Source organism: Epinephelus moara, chromosome 20, assembly GCF_006386435.1.
Source record: "Epinephelus moara isolate mb chromosome 20, YSFRI_EMoa_1.0, whole genome shotgun sequence".
Classification (NCBI taxonomy): domain Eukaryota; kingdom Metazoa; phylum Chordata; class Actinopteri; order Perciformes; family Serranidae; genus Epinephelus; species Epinephelus moara.
The window spans coordinates 1,642,614-1,662,806 of NC_065525.1; the positions used below are offsets into that span (position 1 = coordinate 1,642,614).

The 20,193-nt window shown below is 42.1% G+C and overlaps 1 protein-coding gene across 1 annotated transcript in view; it reads right to left on the reverse strand.

The window, feature by feature from the left end:
* The window catches only part of LOC126408049 (cytosolic carboxypeptidase 4), a 663,851-nt gene that overhangs the window by 350,432 nt on the left and 293,226 nt on the right, over positions 1–20,193 (reverse strand). The window contains exon 11 of the mRNA XM_050073404.1: positions 6,118–6,234. Coding sequence (XP_049929361.1) covers positions 6,118–6,234 — 117 coding nt within the window. The remainder of the gene's footprint in view (positions 1–6,117; positions 6,235–20,193) is intronic.

The following is a 20,193-nucleotide window of genomic DNA, read 5'->3' on the forward strand; positions in this document are numbered from 1 at the left end:
TCAGATGAAGCAATTAAATGTAGCCAGTTTATCTATAAGAGAAGAAATAATGTCAGTTGGGGGCCAGCAGGGGGAACTACTAAACAGGGCACATAACTCCTTGAGATCAGGTGGAGAGATCCACTTCCTCTCAGGAGGAAATCCAGGAAGAGGAAGTATTTAAGTGTGGGAGTGGCCTAGTTGAATCCATTTTGTTTGAGGCCATGCGGCAAGGAGAGTGTGCTTGCTGATCCTGGAGGTTCATTTAGCTCCTTTAACTTTAGCTTATATTGTAGTTATGTAGCGTGTGAAATAGAGTGTGGTGAATGTGCTAGGAAAGGTAGTATCAGCCCTGCTTCTACCTAGAGCTCGCATGTACGGAGCCTGGGTTTGGTTGAAGGTGGCAGTGCTGTTTGGGCTGAGAAAGCCATGTGTAAGGAAGGTAAAGGAGGTTATTGGGTTGGTGCAGGGAGGGGAGCAGTGAGACCTGGCATTAGGGGAGTGTCTCTGGGACGCTAGAGATCACTGTCTAGCCTCCTGGAGGTGTCGTGGGACCAACTAGACGAAACACTGGTGAAAGGAGGTTCCCACCCGATGACCCCAAAGACATGCTAGTTATCACTGCTCATTGGTTTGTATAGTTTAGCCTTGCCATATTAGCTTATCATAGGGCTTAGGTTTTTCACTGAGTGTTGATCCTTTCTCTAGAGCACAAACTTCTTGTGTTTATTTGAACTTTAAATATTTACTATTTAAATCACGCTGACAGCTTTTGAGCCAACCACAAGAATGTGTGGGATTTTGTCGGCTTTACTGTTTGTCCTGTCCTGGTGCAAACAGCGTTTTTTAACATCCGTGGTCCAGTTGTGGAAAAATCAAACGTCCCAGTAAAATAAATCAAATGCACCCCAAGCGCTGTGTTTCGGAAGTAGACGGGCATGCGCGCTGTTCTCTGTGTTGTTGAAATTAAACACAATAATATGGAACATATCTGCTTATTATGCTACTGATTTTAATTGGGATATTTTTTGATGACCTGAATGACATTGTCTCGAAGGCTGGGCTCACAGGAGACCACTGGACTCTCTCCCAGGGGAGGGGCTGGGGGAGAGAGGGAGATGTCCGGAGTCCGGACAAAGCTCCGCACGGAGCACGGATGGTTCGGAAGCAATTTGGAACGAGTTAAAAGCGAATTTATAAACAGACAAAGTGGTGTTTAAAACTGCATATACTGCTAGCAGATCTATTTTCTGGCCTAAAGTGCAGCCATGACTGGTTCTGAATGTGGTCTTCAGCAGGCAGCCGCTCTCTCCTCTTCCTCGTCACCCCCTCGCTCTGAATGTAGGGATGGACTGTTACGCTACATGGCGTATACTGCCCCCATCAGTTCCGGAAAAGTCATAGCACCGATCCTTAACGCTGGTATCGTTTTTTCCATTTTTTCAAAAAAATGAGTATCACTAGGTTTCTTTCAAAAGGTATCACAAGTATCGGTTCTCATGACATCACTCCTTTCTTACATGTTGCACAAATTGTTTTCAAATGTTTTGTTTCTTTTTGCTTGGGGTATGTGAAATTTCATTTTGTGTTTGTGCTGCACATAAAAATAACAAATAAAGAAGTTCAGTTCAATTCATAACGTTATATATGACAACACAGCATCCAGTTGCTAATGGCTAACGTTAGCCTACTGTAGCATAGCCTCTAAAACATTAATGTTATCTTCGTTGTATGTTTCCACTTACTAGTAACGTTAACGCTACTATCTACCTTGAGCACTGTAACCTTATTCTAAAACTCATCAGTCATCACTGACTCCGGTTGAGTTTTACAACTCCAGGGTTGCGTTTGACTGTCTTGATTGTAAAGTTACACTCACTCTCCTCTTCCATGTATCTAACGTTACCTTGCCAACACCTACGTCTATCATAGATGTAATGAGGATGTAATGGAGGAGGGGTGAGTAGACATTTGGAGGGAGGTGGAGGTGCAGGAGAAGGGGGATGGGACTTTGGAGGGAGGCGAGAGTTGTGGATGTTCAAATTTTTTCTCAGTGGTGTGTGAAATGCAAGAAAGGTAAGAGTTGCTTTAAACTGTGCTTGATATAATGTTCTCATTGCCACTACGCTCAACAAGGCAGCCCACAGGATGGAACAGGCGACATGCTGTTTGCCCCTCCAACCCCCAAACGAGAACATTCAACTCCACTGGGAGGCAGCTACGCTAAGCTAGCTTGTTGTAAGATGGTTAGTAACGCCATTACGTGGTTGGAGTACTCCTGGTTTTGCTGTGAAACTTGAGGGCAATGGTGAGGAAGTGGTGGATCAAAAAGCAACAGCACACACCAAGCCAAAAAATGAGCTGCCGCACAGCTAAAGACACTCTTTAGCAGCTAACCCAGTAGCACAGTAACATACACGACTCCAAAGCCTAAGCACAAGCTGCTGCACAGCGACAGATTCTTGTCAGCAGCCAAGCCAGTAGCACGTCTGTGGTTGCACAGCACAAACCCTCTAAAGTAGGGAACGAGAGCCGCTGTGTGGCTATAGTCTCTTGTTCACTGGCTAACATTAACACAAAGCACAGTGAGCAGTAACTGTCAGTAGGCTGGGTAGCCAATTTGGCTAGAAAGACTGAAAGGTTTGTCAGTGACGGCTATTTAGCTTAAGTGTTCATATGACTGTAGCATTTAACAGAGATGATTATTTGCTGATTTATTAGACTGAAACAGCTTAAACAGCTCATGGGACATAATGAACTCACCACTTGCACACTGTGGGCAAAAGAATTTACACTGATACTCAGCACTCATGTCAAATTCTAGACACAGAAATAGTGAAAACCAACAGTCTGACTGCACAGTCCATTCTCATTGACTGATTAATTGGCACTGGTGATTTATATTATTGTGGCTTATTTGGTATGAATACAGTCCATCTGATGCTTGTTTTGTAAATGTTTTTCGCCGTTTCATCACTACTGCAAATGCAACTGTAGCCAGTATCTCACTGTCACTATTCATTCACATTTTAAGAGGTACAAATTATATTCACCCTACAAAATAAGCCTGAAAAACCAAAAATCAGAACGGAAGTACAGAGAGTTGTTGCAGAGAGATGAACACTGTCTCATCTAGTTGCATTGGTGTGAACCGGCAGATTTTTAGAATGTTGCAGAACGGTGCAGTGCAAGTGGTTGCCTGTTTCAACTCATCCAGTTGTTGGGAACATAAATTCTGGCTTCACACGGAGGCACCAAAATGTTGGGGTCAACACATTAGGCCTCACCAAGGGACACCAAATATGTTGGGATTTAATTGGCTATCGGAAATAATTAACAATTATTATTAATAATTAATAATTATGTTAAATAATGTGACTTAATTAACATCAAATCACCTCGTGAAAAATGGGAAAAATGATAGCCAGTTAAAGATATCAGTCTCATAAAATAGGCTAAACTATTAATTTGGAGTTTGNGAAAGAAGAGAAAGACAAAGGTGGGTGTGGTGATCAAAGAGCCGTTTGGTCTACAAAACAAAATGGCCGACAACAGGGTACTAAAGATGGCCGAATCAAAGTTGGCTTCAGGTCGGGGAAGGTGTTTATCTGACCGTGTGGTCAGGACAAAGACAAAGGAAAAGAAGCGGGAACTTTCAGATGCCTGTTAATGAGTCTGTGTCCAAACGGTCTGGATTAGTGCAGAGATTGTTAAGTTGTGTGCAAGAATCTGTTTGTGAACAGTATTAGCAAACTAAACACTTAGCTTTGGCGAAGCCAACTAATCAATGACCTAACTGCAAACTATCACAACAATAACTTAATGACCAGCATCAAATCACATACAACAAGTTAAACAGTCTTGCTTAGCCTGTAAAGCTGTGATAAGCTATGCCCAGTTGTTACGTTACCGATCCTTGAATGGAAGGGAGAAAGAGTCACTTGGGGGTGTGCTGCTTTGTTAGCCGGCAGAAGAAGGCTGGGAAGATAGTTCCAGGTGCAGTCTTTGTTGGGTCCTTTGTTCCAAAGGTAAAACTTCGAAGAAGCTGGTTGCTCAGGGTTTAGCAGAGTTAGACGTTGGGTGCTAACTCACTTAGTTCCTTGTTGCTGGAAAGCTATTTGCAAACCTTGTGTTTGCAAGAGAGTCTGTGATCAATTGCCCTCCCTTTAGTGGTTTGGGGCTATGGAGCAAGGGTCTGGGCCTCTGCTGTTCCACGCCAAGCCGGAAAGAGGAGTGCACTGCTCCGCAGTTGGAGCAAAAAGAGAGTTGTCTGAAGGGAGCAGACCTTGTACAGATGACTATTACATCAGAGTCACATGTCACTGTAAAAGTCCTGTCCAATCAAGTTGTGAGACTTGTGTCTCACTGAGGTGTGAGGTGAGACCTCCTGTGGAGATGGGTGTTACATAGCTCTCTTTGTTTGAAAGACAAAGAGCATGCAGAGGAAAAAGCCTTTAAATGTCCAGTGATGATTTTACCAAATGATAAATCATCTGTGGTTCTGTGAATCCCAAATTCGTCATGAATATTTGGTCTTAACCGTGATGAGGACTTCACTCAGCGGGTTTGGTAGCCCGCTTCGGTTGGACCGCTCACCGAAGATCACAGGAAAATCACGAGGAGGGGGAGTTTGTTTCTACATTAACCAGAGGTACTGTAACACTGCTATTGTGCGAGAGAGGATATGCTCTCCTGATACTGAACTCCTTTTAATCTCTCCCCGTCCATGCTATCTGCCTCGAGAGTTCCAGCAGCTATTTTTTACTATTGTTTACATTCACCCGCGGACCAACGTGTCAGCTGTTTCTCAGCTGATTGCTGACGTAAGCCACAGACTGGACGCTATCTGCCCTGACGCTCCAAAGTTTATTCTTGGTGATTTTAACCGATGTACCTTGAGTAAAACCCTGAGGATGTATGAACAATATGTATATTGCGCCACCACACAAAAAAACTCAATGATTGACCTGTATTATGGGTTGGTGCACGATGCGTATGAATCCATAACGATGCTCGCGCCTCCCTCAGCACTTCGTTCCACAATAGTGTGTAATAATACTAATAATAATAACTTTAATTTATATAACGCCTTCCAAGAAACCCAAGGTCACTTTACAATACAGTGTGTACCTGATGCCTGTGTACAGGCCCACCTTCAGGCGTCTTAAATGTACAGAGAAGGAGGTTAAGACTTGGTCTAACGATAGTGTCTCATCTTTGCAAGCATGTTTTGACTGTACCGACTAGGAGTGTTTCTCTGACGCTTGCCAGGATATTGACGAGCTGTGTGACACTGTGTCCTCCTATATCTCTTTTTGTGAGGAATTAGTTATCCCAACTAAAAAGGTTGTTACGTCCCCAAATAACAAACCGTGGATTACTTGAGACCTCAAATCTGTTCTCAACAAAAAGAAAAAAATCTGAAGCTAAGCTGAAAGACGTTTCCACAGAAGTTAAGTGTGCAATAGTTAGGGAAACAATATACTACAGGAGAAAAATTGAAGCACAGTATAATAACGGTGACCTCAGAGCAGCCTGGCGTAGAATCAAATGTATGGCCTCAATCAACCACTCTCCACATGAGACCAAGCAAACTATTGAGGTTGAGGGAGTGGATGACAAGGATTTGCTAAACACCTCAATTCCTTAGCTGTTTTTCCTTGTGGTCTGTAGTTTTTTTTTGTGGTTGTTAATGGGGTTTTTTATGGTCTTTTATGGTTTTTATGCAGTTCTTACCCATCTTTGTATTAATTAGTATTACTGCACTATATTACATGCCTCTTATCTTAGACATTCCTTACTGCTGTAACTGTGAGCTGTGAATGGAAATGTGAGTGTGTGTACTGTACTGGGTGAACTGCGAAACTGAATTGCCTTGCCTAAAAGATAAATAAAGTTGTCTGAACTGAACAATGTTTAACTATGACTACCTCAACATCCACAAATCTGGCCTGAAAATAAAGAAAATCTGAAACTATTGCATGAGTCTATGGAGCCCAGCTTTAAAGTTGGCAGATCTTGCATCAGAGCTGGCTGCTGCTGCGCTATGATTGGCCAGTCTGCATTCAAGGGTGGTACTTAGGGTTATAGTAAAAATTGTGAAAATTCTAGTCACCAGTTGCCAATATAAACGTGTACCTGGAAGTCATATGAGAGTTCAGGACAGAGGCGGCTATACTGTGGCAGCAGCTCTTTGGGTCTGTCTGGGTCAGGAGGAAGACGTAGTTTGTTCAGGTCAGTCTCCAAATCATCATCCTGGACAGAGAGACACACATAAGCGTCAGGACATAAAGAGGGAAACTTAAAGAACAAGCAGGTGAAAAGGGGAGCAGACCTTTGAATTACAGAGAAAATTGTTTGGAACCAGGTCAGGTCAGAGATTATAGATTGTACCTTCACCCACAAGAAAATGGGCTCAGTTGAGGCTGACTTTATTTTTCCCCTCAACTCTCCCGTTAACTCCTCTCCTTGTGCTCTGTTCACCTCCTCCTGACCACTCCATCTTGTCTCACCTCTCCCACCATCAGTCTTTTTCCTTCCTAATCGCCTCATTACTTTTACCTCTCTGCAAATAACAACAATAACTATCTTGTTTTCAGTCTTAATCAAGCTCATTTAAAGTTTTATTTTACTTAGTCTATCTTTAATTATAGAGGTGCACTGGCACATGACTCTGCCATTGTGTTATGATAAATAATGAGAACAGCATGTTAGCAGAGCAGTAGCATCTGTGTTCCATGTGTGTCTCACAGGATGTGTTCAGGCATGGCACCAATGTTTCAAACTATATCATACATGTAACATGCTCTTACTTGTCTGAAATATACTACTCACATTTAAACTCTACCATGAAAAGAATTTGAAATGTGAAGAGGGGACCTTTCAGGATATATAAAAACAACCCCTATCACTTGCTTTGAGGTGTTAAATAAAGTCTGTCTTTGGTTCTGAAAAAATGGACCACAAGAATGCTTGGTTATGATTGGCCAGGGACATCATGCATTATTTTTAGATGCATGCCTCTAAGTAAAGTGTCTTTGTTAATGCTCCCGACGAATGTAACATAGATCTTAACATACATTTCAGTCTTTACAGAGAAAACCAAACTAATGACTACTAGCTGAAATCAATTAGATTGGATTAGATTGGATCCATCCATTTTCAACCGCTTATTCAGGCTGGGTCGTGGGAGCAGGAGGCTACCCCAGTACCCCAGACATCCCTCTCTCCAGCGACACTTTCTAGCTCCTCCTGGGGGGTCCAGAGGTGTTCACAGGCCAGACAAGATATATAATCCCTCAAGCATGTTCTTGGTCTGCCTCAGAGCCACCCACAAGTTGGACGTGTCCGGAACACCACTAATGGGAGGTACCAAGGAGGATCCTGATCAGATGCCTGGACCACCTCAACATGCCCCTTCCGACACAGCATAAATATACATAAATATACAGTCAGTGCTGGGGGTGATGCATTACAAAAGTAACACATTGCATACAGTAATGTTACGTTTTAGCAGTAACAAAGTAATATAAAGTGTTACCAACAGGATCTGGAGTAATATTTTAACATTTACAATGTCATGTAACGTGTAACCATCCAAAATAAATAGTTTGTTTTTGCATTGTTCTACACTGATTCACACTGTTCCACTTCTAAAAGTGTACCACCAGAAGAAATATCATCAGGTTGTTGTGTCTTGTCATGTCATTACAGACTACATTATAGAGGGGTGCCGCTGTCAGCACATCTGGGTGATGCTGTACTGTGCGTTATCATGTTCAACGTGTTTCCATTAACATACTTGCAACATCTGAAACATATCCCATTCTGCATCTGCGTCCTAAGGCTGCTAGACAGTAGCAGGGATAAGGTGCTGGCCTATGGTTTGTTTTTTCCTCGGCCCGGTAAATGGCACATCTGGGTGACGTTAGTAGCCTATACGTAGGATATGTTTCCTTTCACATTCCCTACAACCGCAGAGCAAGGCCAACACACCCTCCCTTTCTTATGCACAACTCATGGACTTTCCATGTCTAGATATGATGTGATGTGCAAGGTGCCTTGGGTGTGTTGGTTGCTGATGTTCTGGGATGCCGTGTCAACTTCAGCCTGTTACATGCATTGTCTGTTTGATCAATCAATCAATCAATCAATCAATTTTATATATAAAGCCCGATATCACAAATCACAATTTGCATCAGAGGGCTTTACAGCATATGGCATCCCTCCGTCCTTCAAACCCTCACAGTGGGGGAACTGCCCATTGGTCCGACCATATTAAACCCATTGTTCCGAAGTCCCGTTGTTCCGAAATCATCATGATGCCCTGTGGTTAAGGTCTGGTTAGGTTTAGGCACAAAAACCACTTGGTTAGGGTTAGGAAAAGATCGTGGTGTGGGTTAAAATGAAAAAGAAAGTGGCAAACACATAAGCCGTGAGCCTGCTTCGCCTCAAGCCTTTCCCAGCTGACCCACAGCCGGTCGCGGTGCACCATCAAGGCAGAAATACGCCTGCCAGGAGCCGTTCAACCCCGACCCCAGAATTAATAACAGGAGGTTATGGTGTTTCACTCTCTTCTCTCTATGGCACTTGTATCTCGACCAGTAGCCTACTTTTGTTGCGTTTGCTGATCCTCTATGGTACACAAATACAGTATAGCCTAGTATAATCACATATCAGAACAACGGGACGTCGGACTAATGGGATGTCGGACCAATGGGCTGTCGGACCAATGACATGGACCCCACAGTGTATAAGGAAAAACTCCACCCAAAAAAAACCTTTAACGGGGGGAAAAATGGTAGAAACCTCAGGAAGAGCAACTGAGGAGGGATCCCTCTTCCAGGACAGACAGATGTGCAATAGATTTACAGAACAGATCAACATAAATTAACAGTAATCCATATCACAAAATGATACATAAAGAGAGACAGAGAGAGAAATTGAGACACAGCCAGAGAGTGATGCAGGGCAGACAGTAATGATAATAGCTTTCAACATTAATTTAAGTAATTATATTATAATAATGATGACAGTAATTGTGGCACAATATGTTTTAAGTATATATTAATATATGATAGTATGTGTTTGTGACAATAGTCATATGTGTAAAATAATAGTGTAAGTTTGATAATAACAGCAGCAGTAATAGGCATCAGGCAGGACCACGGCAGCGGCACAACCACAACACACCAACCAGGCGCAGATGCTACGGGTGGGGAAAAAAAAATCGATTTTTATATTAATTGCGATTTTTTTCTTAAACGATTCTAAAAATCAATTCTCTCCCCACAATTGACATTTTTCTATTTATTTTAGGCCGTTTTTTCACCAATAACCGATAAAATACATTTATTTTAAAACGCGCTCCTCTGGCTCTGATACAGCCGTCTCTATGCCTGAAGTCCCCACTCTTGGCTGTGTAACAATGTCCCGCCTACAGCCTCCACTGATTGGTTAACACGGCACAAGTGATAGCCAATCAACACTGAAGCTTCTACATGCAGCTTTCCATTATTGACAGACTTGGAGGAGAAGCAGACTGCTCCGTGAGCCACGGCAAAAAAAAAAAAAAGAAAAAAAGAAGATTTAGGCTAATCGTCATCAACTGAACATGACCTGGAGATCCTTCAGTTAATAAAAAGAAGACAGAGGTTAACTCAAGATATAGCTGGCATGAGTGCCACAAATGTGGAAAAACAATTAGCGCATGGTCCGCTAGCATAATGCTAACATATAATGGAAATCTTCATAGACGCGCTAACAGAAATTAGCATCGGTGCCGCAACGGCATTACAATCACAAACAATAAAGTGCAAGTGAGCAACTCTACATAACATAAGCTAATAAACTCAGAGCAATACATTTGTACTTACAGACATATGTTTCCTGGGTTTTACACACTTCCAGACAAGGCAGAGCTAGACATGACCAAAGCTGTGTGTAAACTTTGTCACGGACAGTTATATTGAATCGCAATATTTCAACTTAAAAATCGAATCGCAATACTTGTAAAATCGCAGTTATTCAGTATCGCAATACAAATCGAATCGGGACCCAAGAATCGTGATAGAATCAAATTGAGACAAAAGCATATCGTCCCAGCCCTAATAGGTGTAATACGAGGTAACCTGTGAGCCTTTGACAGTGGAGCACAAAGGCTCCGGAGAATAAATTGAGTGAGTGACATGCAGTAGAGCTGAGAAAGCGAGATGAATGTTAGCAAGTGAAGAAGAACCAACTTTTCAGAAACTAAGGAGAGAGAGAGAAGGAGAAGGGGCTCAGTGTATTATGGGAGGTCCCCCGGCAGACTAGGCCTATGTCAGCCTAATTAGGGGCTGGTCCAACCCTAACTATAAGCCTTATAAAAAGGAAAGTCTTAAGTCTAGTCTTAAATGTGGAGACAGTGTCTGCCTCCTGGACCAAAACAGGAAGATGATTCCACAGAAGAGGAGCCTGACAGCTGAAGGCTCTGGCTCCTGTTCACAGCATGTGAGCGGAGCGGGGAGCGGAAGGATTTTGTGTTGAGCGAGGAGCGGCTATTTTTTTTAAAAGGTAGAGCGGAGCCTTATCTCTCGCTCCAATTTTGCTCAGGTCGCTCATGCCCCACCCAGAATGCATCTTTGCACCTACGCACACCCACACTATTTTCTTTCAAAACTATGGAGTTTACTGTGTACTTTAGAAAAGAAACTGAGAAGAAAAGCAGTGGTACCTTGGAGAACCGTCCCTAACTGCGGGGAGAGACGAGAGGGCTTCCCCGGAGGTCGGCCGCTTAACCCGATTCATCTCCTCCACACTTTGACATATTTCCACCCTGCCGACAGTGGTACCGTGGAGAACGGTCCCTAACTGCGGGGAGAGGGGAGAGGGCTTCCCCGGAGAATCTACCAAGCTCATGTTTTATTTGTGAATAGAAGATTACAGGTTAGGGTAGTACGACGCAGTTTTTTTGAGCGGAGTGGTGAGCGAGTGGAGCGGGATGAAATTTATGATGGAGTGGAGTGGAGCGGAGCGAAGAATGCGCTGAACCAAGCAGAGTGGACGAGCGGTGCAAAGTGACAGGTCTGCGAGCGAGGAGCAGAAATTTTCACCCACTCCGCTCACATGCTCTGCTCCTGTTCTACTTTTGGAGACATTAGGAACCACGGGTAACCCTGCATACTCAGAGCGCAGTGTTCTGGTGGGATAATAAGGCACTATGAGATCTCTAAGATATGACAGAGCCTGACCATTTAGAGCTTTGTAAATTAGGAGAAGGATTTTAAATAAAACTCTGGATTGTACAGGGAGCCAGTGCAGAGAAGCTAAAACAGGAGAAATGTGATCTTGCTTCTTAGTTCCTATCAGTACATGTGCTACCGTGTTCTGGATCAGCTGGAGAGTTTTCAAAGATTTATTAGAGCTACCTGATAAGAGGGAATTACAGTAATCCAGCCTAGAGATAACAAAAGCGTTGACCAATTTTTCTGCATCTTTTTGGGACAGGATAGGCCTAATTTTTTCAATATTACGCAGATGAAAGAACGCAATCCATGAAGTTTGTTTTAAATGGGAGTTAAAAGACAAATCTTAATCAAATATTACTCTGAGGTTTCTTGAGGTAGTGCTAGATCTATGTTCTATGAACATCTAATGATGTTACCAAAGGGATTCATATATAAAGTGAATAAAACTGGTCCAAGCACAGAATCTTACGGAACTCCAAAACAAACTTTAGAATGTAAACATGATTCATCGTGAACATGAACAAATTTAAATCGATCGGATAAATAAGACTTAAAGCAGCTTAGTGCAGAGCCTTTAAGGCCAATTAAATGTTCCAGCCTCTTTAGCAGAATTTGATGGTCAATTGTGTCAATTCTGTGTGGCACTGAGATCTAATAAATCAAGGACAAAGTCCTTTGTCTGAGGCAATCTGAAGATCATTTATAATTTTTACTAGTGCTGTCTCAGTGCTATGATTCACTCTACATCCTGACCGAAATTCCTAAAATAAATTATTATCATGGAAAACGTCACACAGCTGGTCTGCGACTACTTTCTCAAAGATTTTTAAAAGAAAGGGAAGATTAGACATTGGTCTATAGTTGGCTAACACCTCTGGATCCAGGGTGGGCTTTTCAGAAAAGGTTTAATTGCAGCTCCCTTAAAATACTGTGATACATAGCCAAGATATATTGATCGTGTCTAATATGCAGGTGTTAATTAAAGGTAAGACTTCCTTAGGCAACCTAGTTGGGATGGGGTCTAAGAAACATGTTGATTATTTGGATGAAGAGATCATAGAGGTCAGTCGTTGAAAAGTAATCGGGGAGAAGCACTCTAAATATATATCAGGTCTCAGAGCTGTGTTTGAGGGCAGATTGGTACTGTGTGAGGACAAGAGGTCATGAATTTTGCCTCTAATAGTTAGAATTTTGCCATTAAAAAAAGCTCATAAAATCATTACTGCTCAAGGCTAAAGGAATACAAGGCTCATTAGAGCTGTGACTCTCGGTCAGCCTGGCTACAGTGCTGAAAAGAAACCTGGGGTTGTTCTTATTTTCTACTATTAATTATGAGTAATAGTTTGCTCTGGCATTGCATTTAGTCTTACCAGACTAAACGAAATTCTTCCAGTTTGGTTAATCACCAATTCCTTTCAAATTTTCCCTATATTTGTTTTTATTTTCGGGTTTGGGAGTTGTACCAAGGAGTGAACTTTCTTTGCTTCATTAACCTCTTTTTAAGAGATGCTACAGAGTCGAGTGTTGTTCGCAGCGAGCCTGCAGTGCTATGGATAAGATAATCAATTTGAGAGAGTTCAAACTCAGTACGGGAAACGTCTGTTACAGAGGGATATGGTATTAAAGTTACAATGATGGAATTAGTTCCTTAAATTTTGCTACAGCACTATCTGATAAACACCTAGTATAGTAACTGTTGCTGAGTGGTGTGTAATCTCTCTGTCTCTGTCTCTCTTTATGTCTCATTTTGTCATATCGAATACTGTAAATTTATTATGTTGATCTGTTCTGTATGACATGTTTTGCATGTCTGTCCATCCTGGAAGAGGGATCCCTCCTCAGTTGCTCTTCCTGAGCTTTCTACCATTTTTCTCCCCCCGTTAAAGGTTTTTTTGGGGGAGGGGGAGTTTTTCCCTATCCGCTATGAGGGTCCAAAGGACAGAGGGATGTCACATGCTGTAAAGCCCTCTGAGGCAAATTGTGAATTGTGATATTGGACTTTATAAATAAAATTGAAATTGAAATAGAAAGAAATCAGAAGTTATTATGTAATGATCTGATAGAGAGGGATTTTGTGGAAAGACTATTACGTTTTCAATTTCAATTCCATATGTCAGAATTAGATCGAGGGTGTGGTTAAAACAGTGAGTGGGTTTATTTACACTCTGACTGAAGCCAATGGAGTCTAATAATGTGATAAATGCAGTAGCTAGGCAGTCATTTTCAAAGTCAACATGAATATTAAAATCACCCACAAAAATAAGTTTAGTTCTGAGGGATGTTGTATGCTGAAAAGCCCTCTGAGGCAAATTGTGATTTGTGATATTGGGCTTTATAAATAAGATTGATTGATTGATTGATTGATTGATTGAAGAACTAAACTGGATATAAACCCTTGAGAATTCAGATAAAAATTCAGAATACAGGCTTAGAGGTTTTCCAGGTCGGATGTAAAAGAATAAGGACAAGGCTTTATAATCTAGTTTAGGTATAGGGCTGATAAATAGACTAGAGTTAAAAATGGCTGCAACTCCCCCTCCTCAGCCACTGCCTCGAGAAATGTGGGTATTATTATGTCTGGGAGGAGTGGATTCATTTAGACTGACATATTCATCATGACACAGCCATGTGTTACTGAGGATGAGTAAATCAATATGATTGCTTTACACTGCTTTAGATGACAGAGACCTGACAGTCAACATTTAATTCTCTTGTTTGGTCTTTCTGTCACAGAAGAGGTTTTAATTAGGGCCTGAGCGACGACGAAGTCGTCCGCGTAGGAACCTATTGTAATCGCGCTGTTTATTAGGGCCAGAGCGACAACAAAGTCGTCCGCGTAGTACCCTATTGTAATCGCGCTGTTTATTAGGGCCCGAGTGACGACGAAGTCGTCCGTGAGGACCCTATTGTAATCGCGCTGTTTATTAGGGCCCGAGCGATGACGAAGTCGTCCGCGTAGGACCCTATTGTAATTGTGCTGTTTATTATTATTATTATTAGGGCCCGAGCGACGACGAAGTCGTCCGTGAGGACCCTATTGTAATCGCGCTGTTTATTATTATTATTATTTATTATTATTATTATTCTTACGAACATTAAATCCCCAATTTCGCCCCTTTCCCAAATTCAAAAACTCACCAAAGTTGGCACAGGCGTTTGGTCTGGCGAAAAATTTGATATTTTGGCAGTGTTGTATGTGGACGGGGCCAAATGGCGACATAGCGAAACAAAATTTCGTGCCTCGAGCCCCGCCTGTGAGTTTCACCTACACGCATGAAAACTGGTGGGCTCATAGAACATGCCAAGATGCACAAAAAATCCTCTTGGACCAATTCCGTAAACCCAACAGGAAGTTGGCCATTTTGATTTGAATTTTTGACATGTTTGAAAGAACTCCTCCTGGGGATTTCGTCCGATTGACTTCAAATTGGCTACAGATCATCCTGAGAACATGTTGATCAAAAGTTATTAAAAGCTTTTCTCTATGTCAAGGGGTGTGGCCGCTAGGGCGTGACAAATTTTGGCGACTTTTCGTTTTCTTGCCATCAAATTTCAAACTGCTCTCCCGCCCACATACTTGATCTCAGCAGCTTCAAACTTGCTGGACATGATGATGGCTCCCCCCGAATTCCCCGATATGTTAATATCCCACCTTACTCATAGTACCCCCCGGTGGTAACAGGAAGTGACCAGTTTTTACTTAAACATGTACTAATGCCACAAACTTGACTGCATCAACTTCATTCCACTTCTAATGCATGAAGAACAAGTTGGTGAAGCTACCTTATGAACGCTGTGAAGCTATGTCTAATGGTGTCCCAGTGGCGGCGTGGTGACTATCGATCCCTCGCCACTAAATATGTTTGGCTTTTTGATGGCTTCAATGACCTCATCTACTCATGAAAATTGATACACAGTTCAAGAATGGTAAGCTCTTACATCTGATAGGGGCGTCGCCCATAGGGGGGACAAAATGCCTCTATAGCGCCCCCTTGAAATTTTCAAAAACATCTCCCCATAGGGATGTTTTCGGAGAAGGAAGATGAAACGTCACACCACGTCAGGGTTAACTTACTCTGAGTTTTCACATAACCGCTTTATTGATGCGTGCTGCTGGCCCCCCGAGGTGGTGCAGGAGAGCGAGAGCCTGATCACGGCTGCTTGCAGCTTTAATTAAGGACCGAGCCCGAAGGCAGAGGACTCGTCAGAGAGGAGTCCTCGCCAATGGATTTTGACGCCCTAAACATACTGAAAAGCTCAACAAAATTGGCACGCATGTCAGACCTGGCGAAAAATTTTAGAAAATCAAAAAAGTAACCCCTAAAGTGCCAAAATGGGCTCTCTAGCGCCACCTAGGCACACTAAAATGGCTGCTGCGGCCCGTAGGAACGTCGTAGAAAGATCAAAACAAAACTGACGTGTTCGACCTACAAATCACGTACTGACACCCATGACCTAAATCCAACAGGAAGTGAGCTATTTGCCCTTTCAAAGTAAGATTTCGCCTCGAATGTGCTCTTCCTCAAAAAACTCTCCTAAACGGTGTAATCTCCTCTTACACCGTTTATCGTATCGGCTTCAAACACGCACACATGCCAGCTTAACTGCTGCTAAACAGATCTTCTGTATAACTTTATCTCTCTCACCATTACTGACAGGGGCACAATCTCCATTTTAACCCTTCAGGTGCCAGAGTTTATTGAGGAAAATATTCCATCTTCATTTCAACATTTCAAAAGGCTGTCGCTTGAAAGTGGTGAGAGATAAAGGCATACTGTAAATGAAAAAACTATTCATCATGACCCAAAGTTTGTGACGGGAGTAAATTAACTCATCTAATTTGCATATTGTGGCGTCACTAGGCGGCAGCCATATTGGATTTTATAAATCTCAGTAAAACAACATTTTGAACATATTTACACAGTAGATTTCTTTTGTTTTGTGTTGTTTTTGTCATCTCATCATGAAAAAAGAAAGGGGAATCTCATGGGAGTAAATTAACTCATCTAATTTGCATATTGTGGCATCAGTAGGCAGTGGCCATATTGGATTTCATAAATCTCAGTAAAACAGCATTTTGAACATATTTACACAGTAGATTTCTTTTGTTTTGTGTTGTTTTTGTCATCTCATCCTCAAAATAAAGGAACAGGAATCTGATGGGAGTAACTACACTCATCTGATTTGCATATTGTGACATCACTTTTGTGACATTATGCAGCTTATCTAAAGCTACAGAAAGCATTCAAACATCAAAACGTTCAGCTCTTTAATGATTTTTTTTATGTTTGTGGCAATGTGTTTGATATTTCTAAATAATTCACAATGACAACATAAGCTGGAGGCCGAAACGGTGACGAGTGCGAGGTCCCGACCAATGCTGCTTGCAGCTTTAATTCTTTATTAGGGACCTCGGCCGAAGGACGAAGTCCCTCTTGTTTTTGCTCCATTTATTATTATTATTCTTCTTTCTTTCTTCCGCCGTCTCTTTGAGGTGGAATTAACCCCAAAAGTGCCAAAATGGCCTCTCAAGTGCCACCTGGACACACTAAAATGGCCGCTGCAGCTGGTAGGAGTGACGTAGAAAGATCAAACCAAGACTGGTTTATTCGTGTCATCGAGACCTACAAATCACGCGCTGATACCACTGACCTAATTCCAACAGGAAGTGAGGTATTTGTCCTTTCAAAGTAAGATTTCACCTCAAAAATCTTCTTGTCCTACACCATTTATCATATCAGCTTCAAACTCGCACACATGACAGATCAACTCGTCCTAATCAGATCTTCTGTATAACTTTACTTTACTTACTCGAATGATTTGGATTTTATGGTCTCTTACAGGTCATGTCTTACAAAACCTCCTGACGATTTTCGCGCCACCGAGATACACTAAAATGCACGCTGCGACCCGTACGAATGTCGTAGAAAGACAAAACCAAAACTGGCTTGTTTGTCTCATCAAGGCCTACAAATCAAGTGCTGCAAACCCTGACCTAAATCCAACAGGAAGTGAGTTATTTGCCCTTTCAAAGTAAGATGTCATTTTTCAAAAATTCTCTTACTAAAAAATAATTCCTCCTACACCATTTATTGTATCAACTTCAAACAGGCACACATGACAGACCAAGCCCTGCTAAACAATTCCTCTGAACAACTTTGTCATTACTTGAACGGTTTGGATTTAGTGCCATCTAAAAGGTGACATGTCACAAAACCTCTCGACAATATTTGCGCCACCTAGACACACTAAAATGGCTGTTGCACACTGTAGGAATGACGTAGAAAGATCAAACTGTTTGATCCCCATCTCCAGTGTACCAGCAGAGAACCTGCAGAACCCAATCAGCGAAAAAACACACCGGGCTACACAGCCTCTCTACCTGAACAGCTGAAGCTGCGCCTCGCACCCTTGCACACAGACACACAGACGGTGCTTCTGCATGCCCACCAAACGTGTGCTCAACTGTGATAAATAAATATGTGAGGTGTACGCTGCTTTTCTATCTTTTTTTTTTCCTTTTCTTTCTTTTTTTCTGTCAGCAACATACACTCATAACACAGGACGGGTTGTTTTTATTGAATGAGTTGATTATTAAACCATGGTGATGCGCAGATCGGCTCTGATAGCACCCGAATCAGCATGTACGCATCAACCATCCAGCCTTTACAACATGATAGAGCTAGCAAAGCAATTTTGTGTTGCTATGTGTGGTATTTATTCAGTTTTGGGAAATCACGATGTCTAGAAAGCATCAGTCTGAAATTTAGTCATTTTAGGGGCAAGGCCACTTGGCCTTTCGCATTGTCAATTTTTTGAGGGCACAAAGGCCAAAAGCCAGGGCAGCGAGGCCATACAGCTCATGTGTCTCATTCCTACATTTTCCTAAATAAATGCCTGATAGCAAAAACATGTAAATACAAGATTTCCAGGTCAAACACTTTTGTCTCATTTAGAATCTGAATCAAATCTGTAGCTATGGAGCTTTATCCCTATCTTTATTCAAGAGAGTGGTCTATCAGTTTGAGAGCATTATTTATTGATTTCACGTTCAAAAACCCTGCCCTCGCACTCAAATCGCCTTGGCTTGCACTTGGATCTACTCTGTTTCTGCTCAAACTGTGTGCTCGCACTCAAATATCATGTTGCTTGCACTCAGATACCATGTTGCACGCACTCAGATACCATTTGCTCGCACAGATTTCCTGCTCGAGCTTCGGCTTTTCTCCTCGCGCTCAAACTGTTTCTGTACGCTTGTGGAATTTCTGCTCTCAGATTTCTGCCCTGCGCTTAGATTTTTTTGTGTAACAACCTTGTCAAAATCCCCCAACCAATAGAATGCCAGATTTACTGTTGACCAATGATATGATCCCTGCCTCCTTGTGGGCACGCTCGCCTTAGTTTTACAGCGTCCCGGCCGGGCGGGTACTCTTTAACCGGGTTCATCCACTCCCACCCTCTTCCCCTGTCGGGAGTTATTTTTCAACAGTCACCGGCTCACCATTATATACGTGTATATATATAATTAAGCAATATCTCACAAGAGGGAATGATACTGTATATCTTCACAGCTGTGATTCGGTCATGGGCACTGTGGCACAAGGCCGCAGGCCGAGTGTCGAAGACAATTACAGCCGTGTGACGATATACAGTACAACGTCACGACCTCCCATGTGATATTGCTTTTATACAATAGTTCAACAACAGCTTAAACAGCAATGCTGAGTAAGGAAATGTTAACAAAAGGTGATGAAATAAATGATTTAAGTATGTTATGTAGCTCCGCGAAAAAAAAAGTTTCCCCCAGTCTGTTGCCAGGCAACGCAGCACACACGCCAGGAACTCAAAAGCTACTTTGTATTTACATTGATCTGCAGCTGTGTAACTTCGTCCAGTTCAGCTGATGAAACGCTGGCAAACCTGGATGTTGGCACGGCCGGATTTGAACACACCTGGAGGTCTGCACAGAAGAGTCCTGGCTTTCCTTTTCCTCGTCCTCTCCTGTTGACCACTCATAATTTAATTCAAATGTAATTTTGGGGAAAATATCCATCTTCTTGGTGCAACGCTATAGTGTCAGTTTGTAGCGAGTGTGACAGTTGGTTAATTAACGGTTGTATTTATATTTATAACACCTGTGAGCAGAGTGATTTTACTATTACAAGTCCCAGTGATGTTATACTCTATATCAGCACTCACCCCAGATAGCACACCTGGCCGATGTCGGCCCGATGTATCAAGTTTAGATCGTTAACACATAGCAGGGAGAACGTTTGCTCATTGCCAAGACGTCGCTGAGTCGTTGGCCATTAATCGAAAATGACCACCATGCAACGTTCAAACGTATTCATATGCTTCGTTATCTACGACCATTATTCATTTAGGTCGGACTTTTCAAACTACAAATAGGCTATTTCACCATTCAATGTAAGAAATCAATGCTAACATTCAAAACTAGCTTGACTGTTACCATATTTCGTGTGTAAGTGTGCACAATGAAGAGACAAAAGTCAATTTGACAAACTTTATTTTCAAATTTCCACAAATATCTGATGGCCAGTCCGCTTCTCCTGGCAGCCTGCAAGACACAGAAAAGATGATGAGCACATAACTTCAAGAAACAAATCCCAACTTCACCACTGTATTTTTTTATTTTTTATTTTTGTTAGCATTTCAGATGTATTTTAGCCAGATTGAAGGCTTTGGGTCCGTCACTCCCCTTAATTTATTGTTGGAACCGTTAAATATTGAGATCCGGCGTTAACTCCATTAACTGTTAACAGCAGCTCAACAATCAGTCCTTCATCTCGGAAAAACAGTGGTTTCAAAACTGCGCTATTACCTGTAGCCACTGGGTCAGTTTGCTTTGCAGAGGAGGAGACCTCAACTGATAAATTGCCCATAAAATCACATTAACAACATACCGAAGGCATCCTTAAATTTCACTATTTGACCTCCGTGGTCCTCTCCGTTCCTCTCACCCACA